The sequence below is a fragment of the Mus caroli genome, unplaced genomic scaffold (assembly GCF_978045245.1).
Source record: "Mus caroli unplaced genomic scaffold, Mus_caroli_1 scaffold_18, whole genome shotgun sequence".
NCBI classification, from domain to species: domain Eukaryota; kingdom Metazoa; phylum Chordata; class Mammalia; order Rodentia; family Muridae; genus Mus; species Mus caroli.
The window spans coordinates 75347288-75362662 of NW_028227273.1; the positions used below are offsets into that span (position 1 = coordinate 75347288).

The 15375-nt window shown below is 37.9% G+C and overlaps 1 protein-coding gene across 2 annotated transcripts in view; it reads left to right on the forward strand.

The window, feature by feature from the left end:
- The window catches only part of LOC110288884 (vomeronasal type-2 receptor 116-like), a 42401-nt gene that overhangs the window by 23433 nt on the left and 3593 nt on the right, over positions 1-15375 (forward strand). For both annotated transcript variants that reach the window (XM_085832844.1, XM_085832845.1), the window contains exon 5: positions 550-673. In XM_085832844.1, coding sequence (XP_085688970.1) covers positions 550-673 — 124 coding nt within the window. The remainder of the gene's footprint in view (positions 1-549; positions 674-15375) is intronic.

The following is a 15375-nucleotide window of genomic DNA, read 5'->3' on the forward strand; positions in this document are numbered from 1 at the left end:
ATCATCATCTGTATTGGTAAGACACTGACAGATTCTTTCAGGAGACAGCTATATCTGGCTCATGTCAGCAAGCATTTCTTGGCATCCACAATAGTGTCTCTATGTGGTGACTGTATATGGGATAGATCCCCAGGTAAAGGAGTCTCTGGATGTCCTTTAGTCTCTGCTCCATTCTTTGTCCCTTCCTTTTCTTTAGATAGTATCAATTCAGGGTCAATATTTTTGAAATTGGTGATCGGCCCCATACCCCAAGCAGGGGCCATGCCCAACCCATGAATATGGTCTCTACAGCTTCTCTTTCCCATTTGTGCATATTTCAGCTAATGTATTTGTGATGGATCCTGGGAAACTCTTGCTTTTCTGACATCAGGGACTTTCTGGTGGCTACCCCCAGTTCCCCATAACCCATTACAAACAAAAAAATTGTTTAAATAACTCTTGGTGTTATAAACAGTGCTTCACCCTTCAGTTTTAAGAACTTAAAGAACTCTGTTTTTATGATTTTTCATAAAACCCTAAGCATTAAATAACATTATTCATTCTTCACAGATCCCTCAGTCTGTGTGCAGTGAGAGTTGTAGGCCTGGATTCAGAACAGTAACCCAGCAAGGCAAGGCCATCTGCTGCTACAAGTGCACTCCTTGTGCAGACAATGAGATTTCTAATGAGACAGGTAAATGCAGTTTTATGGAAAACTTTCTATTTCTCCACTGGATTCCACAATGTGCTAGCAAATGGAAAAGATTTGCCTAGAATTCTCATATAAACATTTTATTTTGTTTTTAAAGGAATTTAAATGTCATAGTTCATCACCATCCTCTTGAAACACAGCCATTACAAAATCATTCTTGATTTTTATCTTTAATCCCATGACAATATTATTAATGGAAGATAAAATATATTCCCCTGTACTTTTCAATGCTTTTCATTTCACAGTGCCTTTTAACATGTATTAATACAGTATCAAAGATAGCTTTTCGAAATGTATTTCATTGATTTTTAAGAAGCATATAAGACTCAGTTCTATTGCATGTTCATAGGGATTGTTAACAGCTCATTTCTCATTTTTAGTTGTTTGATAATTTCATACAATGTGTTTTCATCACATTCATCAATCTCACTCCTCCCAGATTTATTTCCCTCTTCCCTCACTCCCAATATATTTAATTAAACTATCTAATGCAGTTCATGATACTCATGTCTACTTACATGTGTGCATGTCACTTAGAGGTTGTCAACCAACCAGGTGTTGCACACTGAAACATAAGACAGATTCTCCTTCCAGTAAGTATAAATTGCTAATACCTCATTTACTAGAAAAGGGAGTGTCTTCATCACTACTTTCAATATCTATGCTGAAATTTGTCTGAGTTAAGTTGGACTGCATCTATCACATTTTGTCATGTGTTGTGAATTATGGGAACAATTTCTCAGTGTTCAGAAATCAGTATTATTTTGCAGTCTTAGCTACACTGAAGGTCTTACTAAATTTCTGGCTTCTCTTGTATTAGAGTTTTACAAAACATTTATTTTATTACTAGACCCATTAGTAAAGCTTAGAGGCTTTGGCCTTTTAGGGGGAGGTGTAGTGCTAGGGGCTAGCTTTAGGTTTAAAAAGTCCCTAAGACATCTGGTCTCTATTTTTTTTTTCCTGCTTCTGCCTTCAAATCAGGATTTAAGCATTTAACTTGTGTTCCAGTGTGATCTATCCTTGATTATTTTTATGCTTCCTACTACTATAGAAATGAATAAATACTCTAAATCTATAAGCACACACAACATTTAATGAATTCATCTATTTATTTACAATCCAGTCATGATCCACACTTTTTAGCTACCATCCCACAGTTCCTTATCCCATTACTTCACAAGCCCCTGTCTTGGCCCTTATGCTTCTTAAAGTTCTTAAACTCTGTGGGAGAGGTCATAGGTACTCTGATTTTTGGCTATTATCAACTTATTAGTTACTACCAACAATGTATGTCCTTTTGGGTTTGTGTTACCTCACTCAGGATGATATTTTATAGTTTTATTCATTTCCCTTCAAAAGCAATATTGCCCTTGATCTTAATAACCTAGTAATATTTTATTGTGTAAATATGCTACATATTCTGTATCCATTCTTCTGTTGTAGGATATTTGGGCTGCTTTCAGGTTTTGCTCTTACAAATGAGACCACTGTGAACATATTCTAGCATGTTTTCCTATGATATGATGGGGCATTTTTTGGGATATATGCCCAAAAGTTGTATAGCTGCATCTTCAAATAGGTCTATTTTCAATTTTCTGAGGAACTGCCAGAATGATTTTAAGAGTGGTTGTACCACTTTGCAACCCCAAAAGCAATAGAGGATTATTTCACTTTCGTTTCATCCTTGACAGCATGTGCTCTCATCTAAGTTTGGACCTCAGCCATTCTAATTGGTGTAAGGTGGAATCTCTAGGTCATTTTGATTTCCATTTCACTGATCACTAAGGACTTTAGTTTTTTTTAATTTTTAATATTTTTATTACGTATTTTCCTCAATTACATTTCCAATGCTTTTCCAAAAGTCCCGCATACCCCCACACACACTTCCCTACACACACATTCCCATTTTTTGGCCCTGGCGTTCCCCTGTACTGGGGCATATAAAGTTTGCATTTCCAATGGGCCTCTCTTTCCAGTGATGGCCAATAAGGCCATCTTTTGATACATTTGAAACTAGAGACAAGAGATCCAGGGTACTGGTTAGTTCATAATGTTGTTCCACTTATAGGGTTGCAGATCCCTTTAGCTCCTTGAGTATTTTCTCTAGCTCCTCCATTGGGAGCCCTGTGATCCATCCAATAGTTGTCTGTGAGCATCCACTTCTGTGTTTGCTAGGCCCCAGCATAGTCTCACAAGAGACAGCTATATCTGGGTCCTTTCAGAAAAATCTTGCTAGTGTATGCAATGGTGTCAGCATTAGGAAGCTGATAATGGGGTGGATCCCTGGATATGGCAGTCTCTAGATGGTCCATCCTTTCATCACAGCTCCAAACTTTATCTCTGTAACTCCTTCAATGGGTGTTTTGTTCCCACTTCAAAGAAGGGGCACAGTGTCCACACTTTGGTCTTCATTCTTCTTGAGATTCATGGGTTTAGCAAATTGTATCTTATATCTTGGGTATCCTAAGTTTTGGGCTAATATCCACTTATCAATGAGTACATAGTGTGTGAGTTCCTTTGTGATTGGGTTACCTCACTCAGGATAATGCCGTCCATGTCCATCCATTTGCCTAGAAATTTCATAATTCATTCTTATTAATAGCTGAATAGTACTCCATTGTGTAAATGTACCACATTTTCTGTATCCATACCTCTGTTGAGGGGCATCTGGGTTCTTTCCAGCTTCTGGCTATTATAAATAAGGTTGCTATGAAAATAGTGGAGCATGTGTCCTTCTTACCGGTTGGAACATTTTCTGGATATATGCCCAGGAGAGGTATTGCTGGATCCTCCAGTAGTATTATGTCTAATTTTCTAAGGAACCGCCAGACTGATTTCCAGAGTGGTTGTACAAGCTTGCAATCCCACCAACAATGGAGGAGTGTTCCTCTTTCTCCACATCCTCGCCAGCATCTGCTGTCACCTGAATTTTTGATCTTAGCCATTCTGAATGGTGTGAGGTGACATCGCAGGATTGTTTTGATTTGCATTTCCCTGATAATTAAGGATGTTGAACATTTTTTCAGGTGCTTCTCTGCCATTCGGTATTCCTCAGGTGAGAATTCTTTGTTCAGTTCTGAGCCCCATTTTTAATGGTGTTATTTGATTTTCTGGAGTCCACCTTCGTGAGTTCTTTATATATATTGGATATTAGTCCCCTGTCTGATTTAGGATAGGTAAAGATCCTTTCCCAATCTGTTGGTGGTCTTTTTCTCTTATTGACGGTGTCTTTTGCCTTGCAGAAGCTTTGTAGTTTCATGAGGTCCCATTTGTCAATTCTTGATCTTACAACACAAGCCATTGCTGTTCTATTCAGGAATTTTTCCCCTGTGCCCATATCTTCAAGGCTTTTTCCCATTTTTCCTCTATAAGTTTCAGTGTCTCTGGTATTATATGAAGTTCCTTGATCCACTTAGATTTGACCTTAGTACAAGGAGATTGGAATAGATGGATTCGCATTCTTCTACATGATAACAACCAGTTGTGCCAGCACCATTTGTTGAAAATGCTGTCTTTCTTCCACTGCATGGTTTTAGCTCCTTTTTCCAAGATCAAGTGACCATAGGTGTGTGGGTTCATTTCTGGGTCTTCAATTCTATTCCATTGGTCTACTTGTCTGTCACTATACCAGTACCATGCAGTTTTTATCACAATTGCTCTGTAGTAAAGCTTTAGGTCAGGCATGGTGATTCTACCAGAGGTTCTTTTATCCTTGAGAAGAGTTTTTGCTATCCTAGGTTTTATTGTTATTCCAGATGAATTTGGAGATAACTCTTTCTAATTGGTTGAAGAATTGAGTTCGAATTTTGATGGGGATTGCATTGAATCTGTAGATTGCTTTTGGCAAGATACCCATTTTTACAAAGTTGATCCTGCCAATCCATGAGCATGGGAGATCTTTCCATCTTCTGAGATCTTCTTTAATTTCTTTCTTCAGAGTCTTGAAATTTTTATCATACAGTTATTTCACTTCCTTAGGTAGAGTCACGCCAAGATATTTTGTACTATTTGTGACTATTGAGAAGGGTGTTGTTTCCCTAATTTCTTTCTCAGCCTGTTTATTCTTTGTGTAGAGAAAGGCCATTGACTTGTTTGAGTTAATTTCATATCCAGCTACTTCACCGAAGCTGTTTATCAGGTTTCGGCGTTCTTTGGTGGAATTTTTAGGGTCACTTATATCTTATATCATATCATCTGCAAAACGTGATATTTTGACTTCATCTTTTCCAATTTGCATCCCCTTGATCTCCTTTTGTTGTTGAATTGCTCTGGCTAGGACTGCAAGTACAATGTTGAATAGGTATGGAGAGAGTGGACAGCCTTGTCTAGTCCCTGATTTTAGTGGGATTGCTTCAAGCTTCTCACCATTTACTTTGATGTTGGCTACTGGTTTGCTGTAGATTACTTTTATCATGTTTAGGTATGGGACTTGAATTCCTGATCTTTCCAAGACTTTTATCATGAATGGGTGTTGGATCTTGTCAAATGCTTTATCTGCATCTAAGGAGATGATCATATGGTTATTGTTTTTTAGTTTGTTTATATAATGGATTACATTTATGGATTTCCGTATATTAAATCATCCCTGCATCCCTGGAATAAAACCTACTTGGTCAGGATAGATGATTGCTTTAATGTGTCCTTGGATTCAGTTAGCAAGAATTTTATTGAGTATTTTTGCATTGATATTCATAAGGGAAATTGGTCTGAAGTTCTGTATGTTTGTTGGATCTTTCTGTGGTTTAGGTATCAGAGTAATTGTGGCTTCATAGAATGAGTTGGGTAGAGTTCCTTCTACTTTTATTTTATGAAATAGTTTGTGCAGAACTGGAATTAGATCTTCTTTGAAGGTCTGGTAGAAGCCTGCACTAAACCCATCTTCTCCTGGGCTTTTTTTGGCTGGGAGACTATTAATGACTGCTTCTATTTCTTTAGGGGACATGGGACTTTTTAGATCGTTAGCTTGATCCTGATTTAACTTTGATACCTGGTATCTGTCTAGAAATTTGTCCATTTCGTCCAGTTTTTCCACTTTTGTTGAGTATAGCCTTTTGTAGAAGGATCTGATGGTGTTTTCGATTCTTCAGGGTCTGTTGTTATGTCTCCTTTTTCATTTCTGATTTTGTTAATTAGGATGTTGTCCCTGTGCCCTCTAGTGAGTCTAGCTAAGGATTTATCTACCTTGTTGATTTTCTCAAAGAACCAACTCCGCGTTTGGTTAATTCTTTGAATAGTTCTTCTTGTTTCCACTTTATTGATTTCACCCCTGAGTTTGATTATTTCCTGCTGTCTACTCCTCTTGGATGAATTTGCTTCCTTTTGTTCTAGAGCTTTTAGGTGTGTTGTCAAGCTGCTAGTGTGTGCTCTCTCCAGTTTCTTCCTGGAGGAATTCACAGCTATGAGTTTCCCTCTTAGAAATGCTTTCATTGTGTCCCATAGGTTTGGGTATGTTGTGGCTTCATTTTCATTAAACTCTAAAAAGTCTTTAATTTCTTTCTTTATTCCTTCCTTGACCAAGGTATCATTGAGAAGAGTGTTGTTCAGTTTCAACATGAATGTTGGCTTTCCATTATTTATGTTGTTATTGAAGATCAGCATTACTCCATGGTGGTCTGATAGAATGCATGGGACAATTTCAATATTTTTGTATCTGTTGAGGCCTGTTTTGTGACCAATTATATGGTCAATTTTGGAGAAGGTCCCGTGAGGTGCTGAAAAGAAGGTATATCCTTTTGTTTTAGGATAAAATGTTCTATAGATACCTGTTAAGTCCATTTGTTTCATAACTTCTGTTAGTTTCACTGAGTCTCTGTTTAATTTATGTTTCCACGATCTGTCCATTGATGAAAGTGGTGTGTTGAAGTCTCCCACTATTATTGTGTGAGGTGCAATGTGTGCTTTGAGCTTTACTAAAGTGTCTTTTATGTATGTGGCTGCCCTTGCATTTGTTGCATAGATATTCAGAATTGAGAGTTCCTCTTGGTGGATTTTACCTTTGATGAGTATGAAGTGTCCCTCCTTGTCGTTTTGATAACTTTGGGTTGGAAATCGATTTTATTTGATATTAGAATGGCTACTCCAGCTTTTTTCTTCAGATAATTTACTTGGAAAACTGATTTCCAGCCTTTCACTCTGAGGTAGTGTCTGTCTTTTTCCCTGAGATGGGTTTCCTGTAAGCAGCACAATATTGGGCCCTATTTGGTTAGGCAGTCTGTTAGTCTATTTCTTTTTATTTTGGAATTGATTCCATTGATATTAAGAGATATTATGGAAAAGTAATTGTTGCTTCCTGTTATTTTTGTTGTTAGAGTTAGCGTTCCGTTCTTGTGGCTGTCTTCTTTTTGGTTTGTTGAGGGATTACTTTCTTGCTTTTTCTAGGGCGTGATTTCCGTCCTTGTATTGGTTTTTTTCTGTTATTATCTTTGAAGGGCTGGAATTGTGGAAAGATAATGTGTGAATTTGGTTTTGTCGTGGAATACTTTGGTTTCTCCATCTATGGTAATTGAGAGTTTGGCCAGGTATATTAGCTTGGGTTGGCGTATGTGTTCTCTTAGTGTCTGTAAAACATCTGTACAGGCTCTTCTGGCTTTCATAGTCTCTGGTGAAAAGTCTGGTGTAATTCTTATAGGCCTGCCTTTATATGTTACTTGACCCATTTTCCCTTACTGCTTTCAATATTCTCTCTTTATATAGTGCATTTGTTGTTTTGATTATTATGTGTTGGGAGGAATTTCTTTTCTGGTCCAGTCTATTTGGAGTTCTGTAGGCTTCTTGTATGTTCATGGGCATCTCTTTCTTTAGGTTTGGGAAGTTTTCTTTTATACTTTTGTTGAAGATATTTGCTGGCACTTTAAGTTGAAAATCTTCATTCTCATCAACTCCTATTATCAGTTGGTTTGGTCTTCTCATTGTGTCCTGTATTTCCTGGATGTTTTGAGTTAGGATCCTTTTGTGTTTTGTATTTTCTTTCATTGTTGTGCTGATGTTCTCTATGGAATCTTCTGCTCCTGAGATTCTCTCTTCCATCTCTTGTATTCTGTTGCTGATGCTCACATCTATGGTTCCAGATTTCTTTCCTAGGGTATCTATCTCCAGCGTTGCCTCACTTTGGGTTTTCTTTATTGTGTCTACTTCCCTTTTTAGGTCTAGTATGGTTTTGTTCATTTCCATCACCTTTTTGGATGTGTTTTCCTGTTTTTCTTTAAGGACTTTTACCTGTTTAGTTGTGTTTTCCTGTTTTTCATTAAAGACTTGTAATTCTTTAGCAGTGTTCTCCTGTATTTCTTTAAGTGAGTTATTAAAGTCCTTCTTGATGTCCTCTACCATCATCATGAGATATGCTTTTAAATCTGGGTCTAGATTTTCGGTTGACTTGGGGTACCCAGGACTAGGTGGGGTGGGAGTGCTGCTTTCTGATGATGGTGAGTGGTCTTGATTTCTGTTAGTAGGATTTTTAAGTTTGCCTTTCGCCATCTGGTAATCTCTGGAGCTAGTTGTTATAGTTGTCTCTAGTTAGAGCTTGTTCCTCGGGTGATTATGTTAGCCTCTATCAGCAGACCTGGGGGACTAGATCTCTCCTTAATTTCAGTGGTCAGAGTACTCTCTGCTGGCAAGTTCTCATCTTGAAGGGAAGGTGCCCTGATATCTGTTGTTCGAACCTGCCTCCTGGCAGAAGTTGTGTTCCACTCACCAGAGGTCTTAAGATCCCGTGGAGCGTCCTGTTAGGACCTTGGGGGTGTCTGGAGACTCCCTGGACCAGGAACCCGGGTTCTGCAGTGGACCGGAAGGGACTTGTCCCCCTGATGAGGCCGTGTTATCTGCTTCCCTGGTTAATGCAGTCTCAGATCCCGCGCGATTGGATTGGAGCAGACACTGTGTTCCCCTCACCAGAGGTCTTAGGATCCCATGGGGGATTCTGTGTAGGGCCTTTCGGGTGTCCAGAGACTCCCTGGACCAGAAACCCCGGTTCTGCAGTGGACTGGAAGGGCAGGACTTTAGTTTTTAAATGCTTTTGAGCCATTAGAGATTCCTCTGTTGTGAATTCTTTGGTTCATGCTGAGTTCCTTGATCCACTTGGAATAAAGTTTTCTGAAAGGTGATAAACATAGATATATTTTCATATTTCTCAATACAAACTGTTACTTAAACCAGCACCATTTCTTGAATATGCTTTCTTTCTTTCTTTTTTTCTTTTCTTTTCTTTCTTTATTTTTTTTTGATTGTATGTTTTTGCTTCTTTGTCAAATAGTGTTCATGTATATGTGGGCTTATTTTTGGGTCTTCAGTTCTATTCCATTAATAGAGCTGTCTACATATGAACCAATAGAATGTGGATTTTAACACTATTGCTCTGTAGTTCAGAACAAGGTTAAGGATGGTAATTCCTCCTGAAGTTCTTTTCATTTTATGTATTGTTATTGCTATGGTGGGCTTTTTGCTTTTTCTATATGAAATTGAGAATTGCTCTTTCATTACATGTGAAGAATTGTGTTGGAATCTTGATGGAGATTACATTGACTCTGTTGATTGCTTTTGGGAGGATAGCCAAATTTACGATGTAAATCCTACAAATCTAAAAGCATGGGAGAGCTCTCCATTTTCTGAGGTCTTCTCAATTGCTTTCAGGGAAGACTTGAAGTTATAGTCATACAGATATTCCCCTTACTTTGTAAGAGTTACGTCAAGATATTTTATACTATTTCTGCCTACTGTGAAGGGTGTTGTTTTTTTAAATTTTTTCTCATCTTGCTTATCCATTGTATAGAGAAAGGTTAATAATTTATTTGAGTTAATTAATTGGCCAGCCACTTTAAGTTGTTTATTAGCTGGAGAAGGACTCATGTAGATTTTTTTGTAGTATCTTATGGAATCTAATATATCATCCACAAATTGTGATACCTTGACAATTTCTTTTCAAATATGTGTCCCCATGATCTACTATTGTCTTATTGCTCTATCTCGAAATCAAGTACTATATGGAATAGATATTGAGAGAATAGACATCTTGTCTGGTCCCTTAACTTAGGAGGATTCATTCAAGTACCTCTCCATTTAATTGGAGGTTGGCTGGTGGTTTGCTGTATATTGCTTTTATTATATTTAGGTAAGGGCCTTGAATTACTAACCTCTACATATTTTTAACATGAACGGGTGTTGTATATTTTTGAATACTTTTTCAGCTCTTTTTTTATTGTATATTTTCTTTATTTACATTTCAAATGTTATCCCCTTTCATGGTTTCCCTCCCTCCCAGAAACACCCTATCACATCCTTATGCCCCCTGCTTCTATGAGGGTGTTCCTTCACCCACCCACCCATACTCACCTCCTAACCCTTGATTTCCCTACACTAGGGCCTCTATGGAGCCTTCATATGACCAAAGACCTCTCCTTCCATTGATGCATGACAGGGCCATTCTCTGCTACAGATGTAGCTGGAGCCAGGTGTACTCCTTTGTTGATAGCTTAGTCCCTAGTAGTTCGAGGGGGGGCATTGTCTGGTGGATCATATTGTTGTTCTTCCTATGGGGTTACAAACCCCTTCAACTCCTTCAGTCCTTTATCTAACTCCTCTAATGTGGGACCCTACACTCACTCAAATAGTTTACTATGAACACAAACCTCTGTATTTATAAGGCTCTAGCAGGGCCTCTCAGGAGACAGCCATATCAGGCTTCTTTCAGCATGCCCTTCTTGGCATCCACAATAGTGTCTGGGTTTGGTAACTGTATATGGAATGAAACCCCATGTGGGACAGTGTCACTCTTTGCTCCACACTTTGTCTCTGTAACTCCTTCCAGGGCTAATTTCTTTCCTCTTCAAAGAAGGGATGAAGTATCCATACTTTGGTCTTCATTCTTCTTGAGTTTCATGTGGTTTTTGAAAAAATACTGTTCACAATAAAAACAAATAACATCAATTTCATGGAGCTCTAACCAAGTAAGTGAAAACTCTGCATGGCACAAAAATCAGGTCTCTGAAGAGAGAAACTGAGGAGGATATAAGAAGATGGAAACATCTTCCTTGGTTATAGATCAGTGGGATTAACATAGTGCAAAAGGCTATCTAACCAAAAGCAATGTCCAGATTCAATGCAATCACCATCAAAATTACAACACAATTATTCACAAATTTTCAAACAGCAATATGGATGCTTCTGATTGTTTTAAAGGGTCTACACTCTCATCTTTTAATAAAAACTTTCAATAGCAATAAATTTTACTATCAATATTTCACCCAAGTGAAATCATTACAACACACACACACACGAATATAAAAAGTGAATTTTTGAATGTATCCTGTGTATGTATAAAAAGTCATTCATGCACTAAGGGCAAATCTGGCCAGTGTCTGTTAAGTAACTATATTGTACAACATTATGCACCTCAAAGAAATGCTAAACAGTGTAATTTTGAAAATATTGCTGATAGAAGGTTGAACAGTAAGTTACTGCTCTCTTTTATATGTTAAAATATCAATTCATTATTATTAACGAAAGAAAATTGACACTTTGTTTATCAATTATATTTTAGGAAATATAGAAATATTGTGTAATCCACTGTCTTAGTGTTTTACTGCTGTTAGAAAACACCATAACAAAGACTACTCTTATATGACAACATTTAATTGAGCCTGGCTGACCAGTTCAGATGTTCAGCCAATTATCTTCAAAGTAGAAGCATGGAATTATTCAGTCAGGCATGATGTAGAGGAACAGAGAATTCTACATCTTCATCTGAAGGCTACTAGTAAGAGACTGGTTTCTTAACACATAAGACAAGGTTCTTAAAGCCCATGCCCACAAGAAGGCCACAACACCAAATAGTGCCTCTTCCTATACCAAGCATTTTCAAACTAGGTCTTTCTATTCCCTGGGTCCCATATGGTTGTTTAAAGATTTGAGACTATGCAGACAATACCTAAGCATAGCATTATGAAAGAGTACATTTTGTCTAAATTACAACATTCACATATTTTATAACAGTTTCAACAATGTTAAAAATCCAAGTTCTAAGTCCCTTCTGAAATTCATTCAAAGTCTTCAATGTAATTGCCAAAGCGAGACATGAACCAGTTGGGCAAATTCCAAATTATGGAACTCCATGTCTGATGCCAATGAGGTGTTCAGATGTCCACTACTTTTTCATCTTTGTTGACTGCAATAAACTTCTTTCTTCTGGGCTGGTTCCAATCCCTGCTACCAGCTTTCCTCAAGAGATTTCCCATGGCTCTAGAATCTTGAACATTTTGGGGTTTCCAATCAGCTTCATCATTATTGCTTCCACTTCCAATGCCTAGAATCTGTACAAGATCTTCTAGGATCCTCCAAAGGACTTGCATTATTTCTTCTGTAAAGCACTCAAGTTTCTGTTTGACTCAACTCTAATTTTGCATTTTAGTGATCATCCCATGCCAGTGGTATCTCCAGTACACTGGGATCTTGCACTGAAGCCAGACTTCACCAATAACCTCTCATAGTCTCTTCTCATGTTGCTATGTCTCTGCTTCTTTGCCTGATCCTTCTACTCCTGGGCCATCAACTATAACTAAGGCTTTACCTTCAAAAATGCCATTTCCTGGCTTCTCACAATGCCAAGTCACAGCTACACTCCATGAACCCTTCATACTTTCAAATCCACTACCACCTACATGATTCTAACATCAAGTTCATATGCAGCTCGATATACAACCTTGGATATCTCTGGAACAGAACATCTTTTACTCTTAGAAAACAATCCCAGATGATTTTCCCTCAGAGATTATGATCTCTTATTAATCATTGCTAATTTCTTATCTCCAGATTACCAGTGTCAATTGTTCTAGTAGTCTTCTTTGCTTATTAACTAATAAGCCAGAGCCACATGGTCAATGCTGCTGAGTTTGGCTACCTTGGGGGCTGTAATAGGTCCCCTCACCCCTTATTCTAGTACCAGCTTTTGTTTCACAACACTCTGAATACTTAAGCTTGGCTCTCCTTGGACTTGCTCCGTAAATTGACCTTGAACTCAAAAATCTGCATGGCTCTGTCTCCAGAAGGCTGAGATGTAAAATTAAGTACATCTGGATTTAAACTTTTCTCTACTTGGAACTTGCTCTGTCACAGGCTGGCCTCAAACTCAGGGATATGCTCTCCTTTGTCTCCTGGGATTAAAGGAGTGTATCACCCTGCCTTTGCCTAAGATTTTTATGGCCACTGTTTTCCATGATCCCTGTCAAAAGCCTGTGTCTCCCAGTCTCAAGATCTAGATCACAAGTTTGCCAACTATTTCTGGATTGTTGTTCATTCCATATTAAATCTCCAAAGTATTCCCTTTTCAAATCCAAATAGAAACTATAGTTTGGTTGGATGAAATCTTACACAGAGATCAACTACTCTCTTAACTCCTTTTCTCCTTGAAACTAGCATTTGGCTTAATTTTATTTCCTGATGCCCCTTTATTTTTATTTTAACCATATGTTACCTATTTTTCCTTTCTAAGCTTGCTATGCTTGTATGAAAATGTTCTTCATGCTCTTCATGAGACTTAAGCAGAGATCAAAGTTTCTGTTCAGCTTCTTGGGACTTCCTTTGTTAATTCAGTTAATATAAATCTCTTTATCTTAGCCTTTAGACAAGGGTAAAAGGAAATCACATAATTTACCAAACTATCACAAGAGTAGACCCATATAAGAATTCTTCTCAGAAACTTGTAGAGTCAGGATTCCCCAGTTCAAATCACACTCAGCAACAACGGTTTCCATATTACTACAAGGATGGCTCATTAAGCCCCATTTAAAATATTCTATTGCTTTCCAAATCCAAAATCTCAAAATCCACATTCTTCCAACCAAAAACGTGGTCAGGTCTACCACAGAAATGTCAGATCACAAGTTTGCCAACTATTTCTGGATTGTTGTTCATTCCATATTAAATCTCCAAAGTATTCCCTTTTCAAATCCAAATAGAAACTATAGTTTGGTTGGATGAAATCTTACACAGAGATCAACTACTCTCTTAACTCCTTTTCTCCTTGAAACTAACATTTGGCTTAATTTTATTTCCTGATGCCCCTTTCAGACTACAGGTTCTAACTTATGTCTTAGGTTTTTACTGCTATAAACAATCACCTCGACAAAGTTAAATTTTATAAGGACATTTATTTGGGACTGGCTTACAGTTTCAGAGGTTCAGCTTATTATCCTCAAGACAGGAGAATGACAGCATCCAGGTAGCCATGGCAGAAAAGGATCTGAGAGGTCTACATTTTCAGGTGAAAACTTCTATAAAGTGACTAACTTCCAGTTATCTAGGATGAGGGTCTCAAAGCCAACTTCCACAGTGTCATACTTCTTTAACAAGACCATACTTTAAAATAGTGCCACTTTCTGGGCCAAGCACATTCACACTACCATACCAACATACTGTAATTTTAAAAATTTGGAGCATCTACTTTATGTTAATAATAACATTTATAAAAAAATTAAAAGTAAAAGAGCATAGTATTATAATTGTTTCTTTTAAATCACTCACATTTTTATTAATTTATTTATATTTTTAACTCCATATTTTATTCCCCCATCCACCCTCCAACATTTCCACATCCCATACCTCCTCCCCACCCACATGTTGTTAGGTGGCTGTTCCCACCCCCAACCCAACCTGACCTCTAAACTCCCTGGGGACTCAAGTCTCTTGAGGGTTAGGCACATCATCTCTGAATAAACACAGACCCCCACAGTCCTCTACTCTATCTGTGTTGGGACTTCATATCAGCTGGTATATGCTGCCTACTTGGTGGTCGAATGTTTGAGAGAGCTCAGAGGTCTTATTTAATTGAGGCTGCTGGTCCTCCTACAGGTCTGCTCTTCTCCTCGGCTTATTTCAGCACTCCCTAATTCAACAGCAGGGGTAAATGCTTCTGTTTGGGTGCAAATACCTGCATCTGATACTTTCAGCTGCTTAGTGGGTCTTTTGGAGGGCAGTCATGACAGGACCATTTTTGTGAGTGCTCCATAGCCTCAGTAATAGTTTCGGGCATTGTGACCTCTCCTTGAGCAGGATCCCAATTTGGACCTTCTATTTCTTAGGCTCTTCTCCACTTCCATCCCTGTAATTATTTCTGACAGGAAAAAATTTTGGGTCAGAACTGTGACTATAGGACGGCAACCCCATTCCTCACTTGATGTCTCATATTCCTGCTGCAGGTGTGCTCTGTAAAATTCCTCTCCCTACTTTTGAGCATTTCCAAGAATATTCTATCTATATGAAACAATATGTTTGCTTTAAATGCTATGAAAACATATTATCTGCGTGATTTTTGAGCAGTATCTTATGTAATAGGATCTATTTCAAACCCCCCAGCAGAGAATAAACAGAATTTGAAAGCACAAGGGATGTTTGGGAGAAAAGTAAATTTAGGATTCACATATCTGAAGCGTAATCTGAAAAAAAAATGAAAACTTTCAAAACAAGGAAAAAATGAAAACTTTCCTAGTTTTACATACACTGGCTTTCCTGAATTTAATCAGTGACTACTAAAATGTAAAAGGTAGGTATAGAGAGCACAAGGAGGAGCTGTGAGTAAAAACTGATGGAAGGGAAAGTGTGTGATGGTAGTAATTAAAGAAAGGTTGCATTAAATCCTTTTATATGCCAACATAAATATGGAAAGAAATATATTAGGAAAAAGGTGCTGTTTATAAATC